At 49.3% G+C, this 11683-nt stretch overlaps 1 protein-coding gene across 2 annotated transcripts; it reads left to right on the top strand.

Moving 5' to 3' along the window:
- Positions 1–79: 79 nt before the first annotated feature.
- LOC133270959 (sulfate transporter-like) lies at positions 80–9984 on the top strand. 2 transcript variants are annotated; one of them, XM_061456616.1, is made up of 3 exons: positions 80–3814; positions 6926–7556; positions 8359–9984. In XM_061456616.1, exons 2-3 carry the CDS (start codon positions 6939–6941, stop codon positions 9952–9954), a joined length of 2214 nt encoding a protein of 737 aa, XP_061312600.1. In that variant the 5' UTR covers positions 80–3814; positions 6926–6938; the 3' UTR covers positions 9955–9984. The 2 variants fall into 2 exon arrangements, with proteins under 2 accessions (XP_061312600.1, XP_061312599.1); XM_061456615.1 differs by lacking the exon at positions 80–3814 and having other exon boundaries at positions 4872–7556.
- The last annotated feature ends 1699 nt before the right edge of the window (positions 9985–11683 follow it).

The following is an 11683-nucleotide window of genomic DNA, read 5'->3' as shown; positions in this document are numbered from 1 at the left end:
ACATGTGCTTACTAGCTTAGGAGATGCTGCAGCTATACATTTTAGAAAGAGAAGCCACACACATTTGAGCATTGAGTCCCCAGTCCCCATTTCTCCTGACAGTTGTGCTCCATCGCTGCTGTAAGGTTCAGTGTATACACAGCTGTGTGCGCTGCTCTCCTGCACTGTATGGTACACACATAATAGGCACACATGGAAGTTTCCTGGCAATGAAAACGGGGCATTGACTGACGATATGTGGCCAGCAGCAGGATTTCACCTTGTTCTGACTTCAGTTCTCTGTACAGCCAGCCTGCAGCTTGTCTCATAACAAGTGATAAGCAATGTGATGGCAGTGATGTGCCGTTTGCCGGTGAGCAGCACCCTCCTGTGGGCCAGGTGATGCAAGAAACGACGGATTTCTTCAGGTTTGGTGCTACTTGCACTTTACAATATGTGTACTTACAGCACGTGGTATTACAGATTTAGCCTTACAAAATAGCTGCAATGTATTTCAGTGTTGACATAACAGGTTATATGACTTGGTCAGGTCATGGCCAGTCAGTCAGAGCAGAAATTAGAGCAGCTCTGGGTGCAGTTCTGGGCAGTTACTGTGAGCATTATCATGTCCTTGAGTTCTGCAAAAGCTTTTCTTAATCCAGCACTGCTCAGCTCTTACTTGAGGATGCCTTTTACCTTAGGAAACCTCAGAGCACATGGTATTATTTTTGTGTTGATGCCAAAAGAGCCGTAGGAGCACTCAATTATGGGGAATGCCAGCAAGAGCTTTCTGCTTTCTTGAAAAGCATGGGACAGCCACTGCCTTCAGCTGAATGAGTGATTCATGCTGATACAGAGCTAAGGGGCAATCAGCAGCACCTTTATCTGTGCTCAAGGCCCTATCTTACCTGTGAACAACTAATTCTCACCAAACATATTCCTGCACTAGAGGAGACCCCCCAGCCCTGTCTCCTGGGTCACAGGCTGGTGGAAGCTGATTGGGAAAGGTGCATCAGGGATCCAGTCCATGCAGAGCCCTGCCAGTGCCTGGTAAGCAGCAGGCTAGAAACTTCCTGAGCACTTACACCTTTGTCACAGCTTTTGCAGCACTTCTTCACGAGGCTTCCTTCACATTTCCTTTACTATCATCTTGACTCCCACCACACCCTGTGGCAGCCTGCCTCACTGCTTTGTTGTGTGGAAAAGTTTCTCCTTCAGTTTGAAATCTAATAGGAGATCCAGTCTTGTATAGCAGGTAGTTGGAGATGTGCTGCAGTTCCTGGGCTTCTTGCCCATCTGCAGGAACATCTTTCTGTCCTGTGGTGTTGAGATGTACCCTCCATAGCTTGTCTGTCCACTGCCTTGGTGTGCCATGAGCTGGTGCATGCTGCTGGGAGAGCTCAGGAGCCCGCGCAGCTCTGCCTGACACAGAGCCTGCCATGCTGCAGTGGGGCAAGTTGTACCTACAGGTAGGGTGACCCTGTGAGCCAGCCAACAGCTACAGGGGGAAGCAGCATCCCGCCGACACGGCCTTGGTGCCATGGGGTCTCGTGAGCAGCACACACGGGTCGAGCCTGAACTGATGCCAAATGACCTGGGCTGAATGCCAGTTCAGTATGAAATAAAGATGTGCCTCCCTGACTTTATTTCACTGCATTCATCTGTAATCTATTTAATCTGCTTACAGAGCCATTATAGCATTTGCAATTACCAACTTGATCATTTGGAAAAGGGTCATAAGCACTGGACATTCGTCATGCAGAGAAAAACATGAAAACAGCATGAAGTGCCACAGAAGTTAGCAGGGAATTATTTTTACCCTCCTTATATAAATTGGGAGTGCTCCTCAAATGCTTACTGTGATGTGCTTGGAAATGTTTCTTTTCTCCATCTTCTAGGAGTGGGCATCAGTGCTGGAGGAAGGGCTTGTAGCAGGATGTTAGCAGAGTGGACCGCTGTGTACCGTCCTCAGTGGCTGCACAGTTGATGGGTATGTGACCTCTGCAGCCACATTCTTTTAGATCTGCTACCTCTGCACTTAGTTGCTTTGCAAGGACATATGGTCCATCTCACAGCTTTCAAAATAGACTAAAAAACATGCCTTGCATGTCTGTCTGCACGGTTAATTGCTGGGAGTGAGCTGTAGCTTAAATAGTTGCTCTTTATCATGTTTATTTGTAGATTCCCTGGTCCCTCTCAAACTCTGGAGTGCTGTGACTGCATTACCATGTGCAGTCACAGGGTGAATGACATTTTTTGCCTCATAGTATTTGTGTCTGGAGAGAACTTCGTCTTCGCATTGCATGCTCTGCTGTGATCCCTGTGTGTTAGCATAAACTTCCTTGCAAAGTAGTGGGAAGCTGCAAAAGCTGTTCTATTTTCTGGGAAGTCCTGGTGCGCTGCTTCCACGTTCTCTGTTGTTATCTCTTGCAGAAATGTGAATAATTGCTTCCCAAGAAACCATCCAAGAGGTTCTGTTCAGCTTTTTTGCCTTTGGATGCTTCTGTGGCATTTTGCTCTGTCTCAGCAGTGGGACCAATTCTGGGCTTATCTCCTTTTCCTTCTATTTCCCTTAAGAAAGAAGATGATTTGCAAATGTATATGTATTGACATTTCATTTCCAAGTGGAACTGATCCAGCAGCCATCTGAAAAGACTGTCAAGTCCCATATCTGAAGGGAAAGACAAGCATCTCTCTTAGATACCTGGCACCATTACCTGGCTCGCTTGCCTTGTTTTTCTGTAAAGCTGCGTGTGATAAGTAACTGTGGAGCAGAGGGGTGCAGCCGTGTACTAAGCCAGGCTGGCCCATTTATGGAGCCAAGACATGTGTGCTGCTATTCGACAGGCTTCCAGAAGCCAAACAGTTGTCAATGTATTTACAAGCCTTAAGGCAAATCAAAAATCCTTGTGCAGTGCAGTTAGCTCTGTTCTAAAGGAAATGAGAGATGCCAGCTCATCCTGCTAAACAGAATTGGTGCATGGACACAGTGGCGAGACTTGAATTTGCAGCACTTACCCACTGCAAAGTGCCTGGGTAACAATCTCAGACACAATTTCATGGGTTTTTTCTGCTTTAGGATAGGAAAGACAACAGCCCACTACTGCATTTTCCATGTATCTGGAACTTGGACTTGTGCTGCTCTCTTGCTAGCCTGCTGCAATGGCTGTTGCATAGATGGATGCTACATTCCTCATATACTATGCCGTAAGTGCAAACTTGGGATTTCATGCTTTCTGCTTGTCTTGAAAACAGAGGGTGCCATGCTGCTGGCAGGCAACATACTGCCTACAGTTGCATGGTTCAGGCTGATACCATCTGCCCAACCCAGCCTTGCCCAGAATGGAGCTAAACAGTTAAGTGAGTTTATAGTGGCAATAAAGAACGGCTCTTCAAGATGAGTTTGAAAACAAACAGTTTCAGGAGTTAGCTGTAGTGACCTTGCATTTGGAGCAGTGCAGCCTCACTCGGTTCAAGGTCACATGAAGTTCTGTTGTGGGTTTCTTTTTTAAGCTGTCTTACACACATTTTCTAGATCAAAGGTGAAGTGTTTGCAGTTCCTGCCCTTGCCTCACCTCATGCAGTAGAAGTGGTTTCAGAGATGTACACAGTGCTCAGTGTCACTATGTTCTTACACCCCTTCTGCTAGGATGGAGAACATAAAATGACCTCCGAGCCACAGCCTGAACTTCCATCACGGAGAGGACTGCGCAGAACCTGCCCTAGCATGAAGGTTTGCTGTTTTGAAGAGTTTGGTACCGAGAACCTCTGCAGAACAGAAATGCATGGGGAAGCCAGCTGGGACAAGGAGCTTGAGAATGTAATTGCAGTGAAAGTATGGAATATTTTAAAGTTAAGTGTATAAAAGCAACTGGAAATCTGTGCACAAGAAAGGGAGGAAAAAAGTGTAGGGGAGGATGGCAGGGGAGGCACAGAGGCAGAAGGAATGGAAAAGAACTGCTCCCCAAAACCTATTCCCTGAGGAGGTGGAAGAGCATGGCTATATGGCTCATCAAGCAATATCAGGTAGTAAAACAAATCATAGTAAACAAAAGTTCCAGATTATGTGAGTGAAGGTGGCAGTAGGAAAGAAAAGCAGCAGCAAGCTGTGAAGGCAGGGGGGAGGTTATAGGTAGCCTGGATCCTGTCACAAATGGAAAAAGTGCTTTGTCCCATTTTCATGGTGGACAGGTCAGAGATGCAGAACTGGAAATTAATGCTTCCTAAATAAGATCAAACCCCAGAGATGAATTGTGCTCAGATGTGTGTCATCCCAGCAAACACGCTGACTTAAAAGACCAGCCTGGCCAGCTCTTTGGTGACTGACTCACCAGTTCTTCAGTGACTGAACTTCAGGATGAAGGAACCATACAGAAAATAGAAATCTGGGTCATTTGTTGAGGAAGAAGGTGGAAAATCTAAATCAGTAAGTAGAGACTACATCAGGCAGGCCAAGACACATAATGAGCAATGTCTAGGAAGGATTATAAAGCATACGAAGGGATCATCTTTTAAAGACAGGAGGAACGACAATATTAAGGAAAGATACAGTCCATTACTGAAAGAAGGGAAAGGGGGGCTATCAACAGATGTACCTGAAAATATATGAGCTGTGGAGGACTGGCAGAGAATAAAGAATGCATATAAATAGCTAAATACATTGAGCAGCTGTCTCCTCTACCATGTGCTCTCATTTCTTCCTGCTGCCAGAGAGCACTGATGTTTCTTATTTATTTACTTCTAATTACTGAGATACAGGCTTCCACTGATGAGATAAATGTAGCTCAGGATGCTCATCTTCTTCTTCTCTTCCCTCAGGGTGTCTCCCCAGCATCTAAATCAAAGCCTTATGAAAATGGCCCACAGCCATAGCTCATAGCCATAGCCTCCATAGCCCACACCATCTCCCTTAACGCTGTGGGATCTCAGCCCCCTCCCCAAGCCCAGAACACAGTCAGTGCCAGAAGCAGAGGAAGGGGCCGAGCTGCCTCACTGGAAGCCGTTATTCCTGCTCCATAGAGCAATGGCACAGCCAGCAAAATCTTGGGGACTAGGTTGATGGAAAAGAGATGGAAAGCGAAGGGTGAAGAATGAGGTGAGTGGGAGTGTGTGCTGAGAGGTCTGGTGCAGGTTGTTTGCAGGGATCACAAGGGCAGACCAACTACAGCAGGTATTTATGAGGCTGCTGTTTCAATGCAGGATGATGGAATGTTACCTTTTTTCCCTGACTGCTAATGCAATTCATCACCTTTACCTACAAAAGAAATGCAAACCTGCACTTTACCGAATTGTGCTTACTTCTGCAAAGCAAAATCCTTCATTTGTGCTAAAAAAATCCACTCTGGTCTCTAAAAGCCATGTGCAGAAGGTGGATTGTGCAGGTTTGACACATCGTGAGTTCTTTATCTACCTAGAAGTACCCTGCATCATCATCACCCCTTTGCAGTCTGTGCGGAGCTGTGTCTGACAAAGCCACTGTGAAGCTGGTGCTTCTGGAAGTGGCCAGGCAGTGATACAGGCACACAGGGAGCAGGCAGGCAGCTACTGGGAAAGAAAAGTCATTCTGGAACAAGCTGTGCTTTTTGATTGGTTTTTGGAACAAAAGCTTGTCCAGAACAGATGAAAACCTGAGTGGAGAAGCCCAGCAGGACTTGGGCAACCATGCACTCTCAGTTCAGGGAGGGGCAGAGCAATAGCACAGGCATGAAGGTTTCTTTGCATCGTTCTCCTTGTTTAGCAAACACATCTCCAGATACCAGCAATACTGTTATCTGGCAGGAGCACTTCTCTAAACCCCTTCAATTATTCTTAATGGCCAGAACAAGTTTTCATCAAAAATACTCTCCCAGAACGATGTTTGTTTTCAAAATACAGCTCTGTTTGGCTGGCTGCACCATCTTCATCGGCTGGAGCTAAATAAAAGGGCCAATTGCTTGGCTGAGTAACTCAGATCTCTTCCCAAGGGAAGTGGCACAGGATCCAGAAGGAAGGCGAAGGCAACAGGTTTGCAGTCGTTAGCCTCAAGCTTGATTTGTTCAGTGTGTGCTGCGAGGTGAGGAGACAGATCTGTCCACAAGGGAGAAGCTCCAGGTAGTGAGGAAACACCCCGTGTGTCTCTGCAGCCAGAGGTAAGAGGTATGGGATGGACTAGTGATGTGAAACAAACCCGTAGGGCAGGAGAACGGGCTTTCTCATCATCCCAGGTCTGTGTCTGAACTGCAGCCACTCTGGATCTCCTCTTGGGAGAGCTCCTGTCTGTGTGTATTGTTCATTTTTGACAAAAAGGTTTTCGCTGTGCCTGTATTTTGACTGAAAATCTTGAAGCAGCTCTGGGAGGTGCCTGTGTTACTTAACCAGACTGAAGAAGTGGGATGCTTTCATTCTGCAGACAGGAGCCCCTGTGATGGGCCTGTTTGATGCAAGTCAGCAATGTACTTCAATATTTTGAGGTGTTAAAGCAAAAATTACTTTGCACATTGCCTCCTTTATCCATGTGTTACATTCCCAAAGCATCACTTGGAATATCCCAACATTTTCAGAACAGGTTTTGCTTAAGTGAATGTGTCATCAGGAAATGCAGAATTCCCGATGAAGTGTTAGGTTCAGTGAAATGATATTGTCTGATTTTAGCCCACTTTGCTGGACTGTTTCAAAACAAGAGGTATGTTGGGAGGGAGCACAGGGGGCTTTACAGCTCTGTCCCTGATGTGGGCACCTGTGCCAGTGTGAATGCAGTTCAAACCATGGTTTCAGGGTTGTGGTTAATCAGGCCCATAAATGAAAACCAATAAATTAACCAGCACTATGGGAAAGTGCTTTTCTGTTTGGTTTGTCTGAGGTTATTTTTATTTATGTATCCATGCAATCTGCATGAACCCTGGAGCTAAGCAAAGCACCTTATGTACATAACTGCAACGCTTCATGGCTGCCTGCTCTCCTGCCTTAGCTCTCCTGGTGCAATGGAGGACACGTCAAGACAGAAGTCAGCACAGAGCAAAGACACACTGTGCTCCCCAGTGCCAGAAGAGCCTCCTTCAAACTTTATACATGTCAAACTGGAGGAGTATGAGCCTGCAGACTTCAGCACCAAGGAACTCATTCTAAAGAATGCCAGAGAGGTCTGCACATGCACTCATCAAACCATCATCACCTTCTTCTGTCGGCTGTTCCCAGTGCTGGACTGGCTTCCCTGTTACAATGTCAAGACACAGTTGCTTGGGGATGTCATATCTGGGCTCCTGGTGGGGATAGTCGCCATCCCTCAGTCCATCTCCTACTCCCTCTTAGCCAACCAGGATCCCATCTACGGAATCTACACCAACTTCTTCTGCAACATCATCTATGTTGTTATGGCCACTTCACGCCATAACTCTGTGGGCTCCTTCGGCGTCCTGTGCCTGATGATTGGGCAGTCTGTGACCCGGCACCTCCAGCTAGCAGGGTACAGTGATGACAGCGCTGGCTCTTTGCTGCTGGGCAACTCCACCTCCTCCAGTAACGGGACGAGTGCCTGTGACAGGAGCTGCTATGCAATCACTGTGGCTCTTTCTTTGAGCTTTCTGGTTGGTCTTTACCAGGTACAAATATTTGCTGTTCTGCTGTTTCCTTTACGACCTTTCCCTTCTAGGAACTTCTCTGTGCTGAAGATCTTGAAGCTCCTCTCTTGGTTCAGACTTACAAGTCATGAGAAACCTTTCCTGATGTGTCTAGACCCTGACACCTTTGAATCAAATGTGGTTTAGAAACCCACAAACACAACTGAAGGGGGGGGGGGGTGGTATTTCCTCCCATATGACAGGCCATGTCCTTGTATGTCCTTATGATCAGACACAGCAAGGGAGGAGAAAGAACCACTTTCCCACTACCCCAGTCCTGGAGCTGGGCCAGCTTCTGCTGCAGGTTAGAGCAGGTTTGGGGCTGGCAAGAACAGCTCTCAAAGGCCCTGCCATCAGCAGGGGCTCCTTCAAAGCCCATGCTCCCTGGGGATGTCCTCACCGCCTGAGCCTTCCTGTCATTGAACAGCTTCAGGCTCTTGCACTGGGACAACTAATATTCTGTGCATCACACCAGTTATATGCCACTGAGTGATGTTTTGATGGGGCTGCTGCCTGGACTTTGTGTTAACTGTGCCCATATTGCTTGTAAGGAGACAGTGGTAGGGACCTTATAGGCTTCTTTGTCTGGCACCCTAACCACAGACAAGTGTTATAGGTAGGTCTCTTTAGTTTGTCGTACCCCAGATTAACTACTGAAGATAAAGTACCCTGCCTCACGCTGACTGCTCAGCAGACAGAAGTGAAAGCAAACTGACATAAATTGACAGCCACCTCTTCCAGCCCTTCTCATCGATGCTAAAGGTATGGCTGGCTTGCTTTTCAGATCCTGCTGGGGGTTTTACAGCTGGGCTTTGTGTCTGTCTACCTGTCAGAACCTCTCCTCAGTGGCTTTGTGACCGGCTCCAGCCTCACCATTATCACCTCACAGATGAAGTATCTCCTGGGACTGAAAATCCCTCGTCATGAAGGGGTAGGGTCCTTCATCCTCACATGGATTGACCTTTTCAGATACATCCAGAACACCAACATCTGTGACCTGGTTACCAGCTTGGTTGCTTTGGCCATCATAGTGCCTGTCAAAGAAATCAATGACCGGTATAAGGAGAAGATGAAGGCTCCGTTCCCCGTAGAGCTGCTGGTGGTCATTGTAGCCACAGTAATATCTTACTACTTTAACTTTGAAGAGCGATACAAGTCTGATGTTTGTGGGGATATCCCCACTGGTTTCAGGAAACCCACTCTACCAGATATAAACCTGTTTTCCAGCCTGGCAGTTGATGCTGTGCCCATTGCTGTTATTGGCTTTGCTATGACCGTCTCCCTGGCAGAAATCTTTGGCAAAAAGCATGGCTACCCTGTCCGTGCGAACCAAGAGATGATTGCCATTGGCATGTGCAACCTCATCCCTTCTTTCTTCTACTGCTTTGCCAGCTCTGCAGCCCTGACCAAGACTTTGCTGAAGGAGTCCACGGGGACACAGACCCAGGTCTCTGGCCTGGTCACCTCTCTGGTGCTGCTGCTAGTGCTGCTGTGGATTGCCCCGCTCTTCTACTCACTGCAGACCTCCATCCTGGGGGTGGTCACCATTGTCAACCTGCGGGGGGGCCTGAGCAAGTTCTGTGACATCCCCCGCATGTGGCAGCTCAGCAAGCTGGACACGGTGGTGTGGTGGACAACCATGCTGTGCTCCACGCTGATCACCACAGAGATTGGGCTCCTCGTGGGTGTCTGCTTCGCTCTGCTCTGTGTCATCTTCCGCACGCAGAGGCCCCGAGCCACGCTGCTGGGCAAGGTCAGCAGCACGGAAATCTATGAGGACCAGTCCACATACAAGCAGCTCAGCAGCATTGCCAACATCAAAATCTTCCGCTTCGAGTCATCTCTCTACTATGCCAACAAGGACTATTTCAAGACTGTTCTCTATGAGAAAACAGGGGTAAATCCTGGCCTGCTGACTGCTAAGCACCAAAAGGTGGAGGCCCAGGCAAATGCAGACCCAGGCAAGAGAAAGAGCTTTTTCGGCACCAGGTTTGTCTGCCTGAAGCAAGCCAAGAAAAGGTCTGGGAAGCCTCCAGAGGATGCCTGTCCTCCCTCCCTAGACATGCACACCCTCATCCTTGACTGTGGGGCAATGCAGTTCATAGACACCGTGGGTCTCTCAGTGCTAAAGGAGACACGTCATGACTATAAGGAGGTTGGTGTTCAGGTACTCCTGGCCAACTGCAACCCTTCCCTCCGCCACCGGCTCCGGGAGGGAGGCTGGGCTGGCGAGGCAGACAGTGGTGGGCAGCTGGCTTTCCACAGCATCCACGATGCCGTGCTGTTTGCTGAACGGTGGTACCGTGTCCAGCAGGAAGAGAGCAAGGACAAGGATGCTCTCCAGGATGCTGAAGACCTGAACTTCCAGGTGTCTTTATAAAGCTGTGTGTAAGGACTGTTGCCTAATGGGGACAGGCTTGGGATGTACTTGAGAGCAGTTTTAGTCTGCACTCAGAGCATGCAAAAGAGACTTTGATGAACTGTCAGCAGCAGGCATGGGGCAGGCATGGAGAAGGTGTGGATTTCAACAGGCATTGCGAATTGGTGGATAATCCGAGTGGCTTCTCAAGGGCTGTCCTGTGGGAGAAGAGCTTGGATGGGGTTTCACCCCTGTCCCTGTCGGAAGGGCTGTGGGGCAGGAGGTGCCGTGGGTGCCGGGACCCGTGTCTCGGGTGGGTTCTGGGGGGCACGATCGAGCCGCGCTGCTCGGCTGAACCCGGGGCCGACCCCGAGCGCCTCCGCCCCTGGAGCCGCCGCCGCCGGGGGCAGCGGGGCTGTGCCGGTGCCCGCTGCTCCGAGCGGCTGGGGCCGAAGCGCTGTCTCTGTCGGAGCGCACCCACCGTCCGGAGCACCCGCCGGCAGGGATGTGCGGGAGCAGGAGGTGAGCGGCAGCACCTCCGGGCTGGAGCCGTGCCCTCACTGACAGGGTGACATTCGGAGCTGGCTGTAAGGGCCCCCAGCATGGGACAGCCCTGTCCTGTGTTAGAGGTGCTGCCGCAGAACAGGTATCGCTGCTGCAGGGGCAACCACAGGAGGAAGCTTTGCAGGGCTCTGTGAGCGACCCAAGCTTTACGCCTAAAAATCCTGTTCCCCGTGGCACCCTGGTATTAACCACCATCGGGCTGGTTACTGGGAGAGGGAGGGAGGAGCTGTAGGCAAGGTCTGACATCGACTCCTCTGAGGAGCGCTGGTGGTGCTTCCCGCTTCCCCGCAGGGAATCACAGCCCCAGGCTCGGAGGCCAGGCATGAGGGTTAGCAGCTCCTGTGCTGTGCCTCTTGGCTGTGCAGCTCAAGGTGTGCACCCACACACAAGAAAGGGGCTGCAGCCAGGAATCTCACAGACAGAACTTTATCTTGTTATGTGGCCATTCCTTCTATGTGCATTTCCAGTGCCCATATGGTGGCCCAATGCAGAATAACTGGGGAAAGACATCCTCTCTTGTGGTGCATTCCTTTACAAATTGCACTGTGGAGAAATGAACACCCCAAGGCAACTTCGGGTGCTAGACAACAAAGCCACTCACTCACCTCCCCAGACGTGCAGCAGCGGAGGTTATGGCCTGATTGCAGCAGGGATGAGAGCCACCAGTCCCACTCGCTCCTTCACTCACTAATGTGTATTCATCTTTTGCCACCTTTATTTTCAGACTGCCCTTCTCTTCCCACACAGCCAGAGTCAATGCGGGAAACAGATTGCAGAGGCTCATTTATTTTCCAAACACCCTGCTGCATGGAGTTTGCAGCTCCTCAATGGCCACAGAACAACAGCAACAAACTTGGCAACAGCAAAACACTTCCCTTACAAACAAAGAAAGAAGTTTCAGAGAGCTGCATAGGGTTCATTCAGCTGACATTCCTTGCCTTCTGTGTTGTGAGCTGCAGGGGAGGAGAGGCACCTTCCCCTGCTGTTATTAACAGACAGGGGTTTACATGACTTCCATGGCTGGAATTACAGGTTTCTTCCCCAGAAAAGGTATCTGACATCCCCACCTGCTCTTCATACACTGTAAATCAGGAAAAACTGTGCTGCAGCTTGCAATGGCTACGGTTCTCCCAGCGTTTGGAAGAATCTGGGCTGCCTTCCACATACACAGCTGGATGCTGTGCAG

This window comes from Pezoporus flaviventris, unplaced genomic scaffold (assembly GCF_033815535.1).
Source record: "Pezoporus flaviventris isolate CSIRO_AGI_PZ_B2104156 unplaced genomic scaffold, CSIRO_AGI_Pfla_v1 ptg000023l, whole genome shotgun sequence".
In the NCBI taxonomy this organism is placed as follows: Eukaryota; Metazoa; Chordata; class Aves; order Psittaciformes; family Psittacidae; genus Pezoporus; species Pezoporus flaviventris.
Note: the sequence above shows the minus strand (reverse complement) of the source record. Positions and strands in the feature narration are given on the sequence as shown.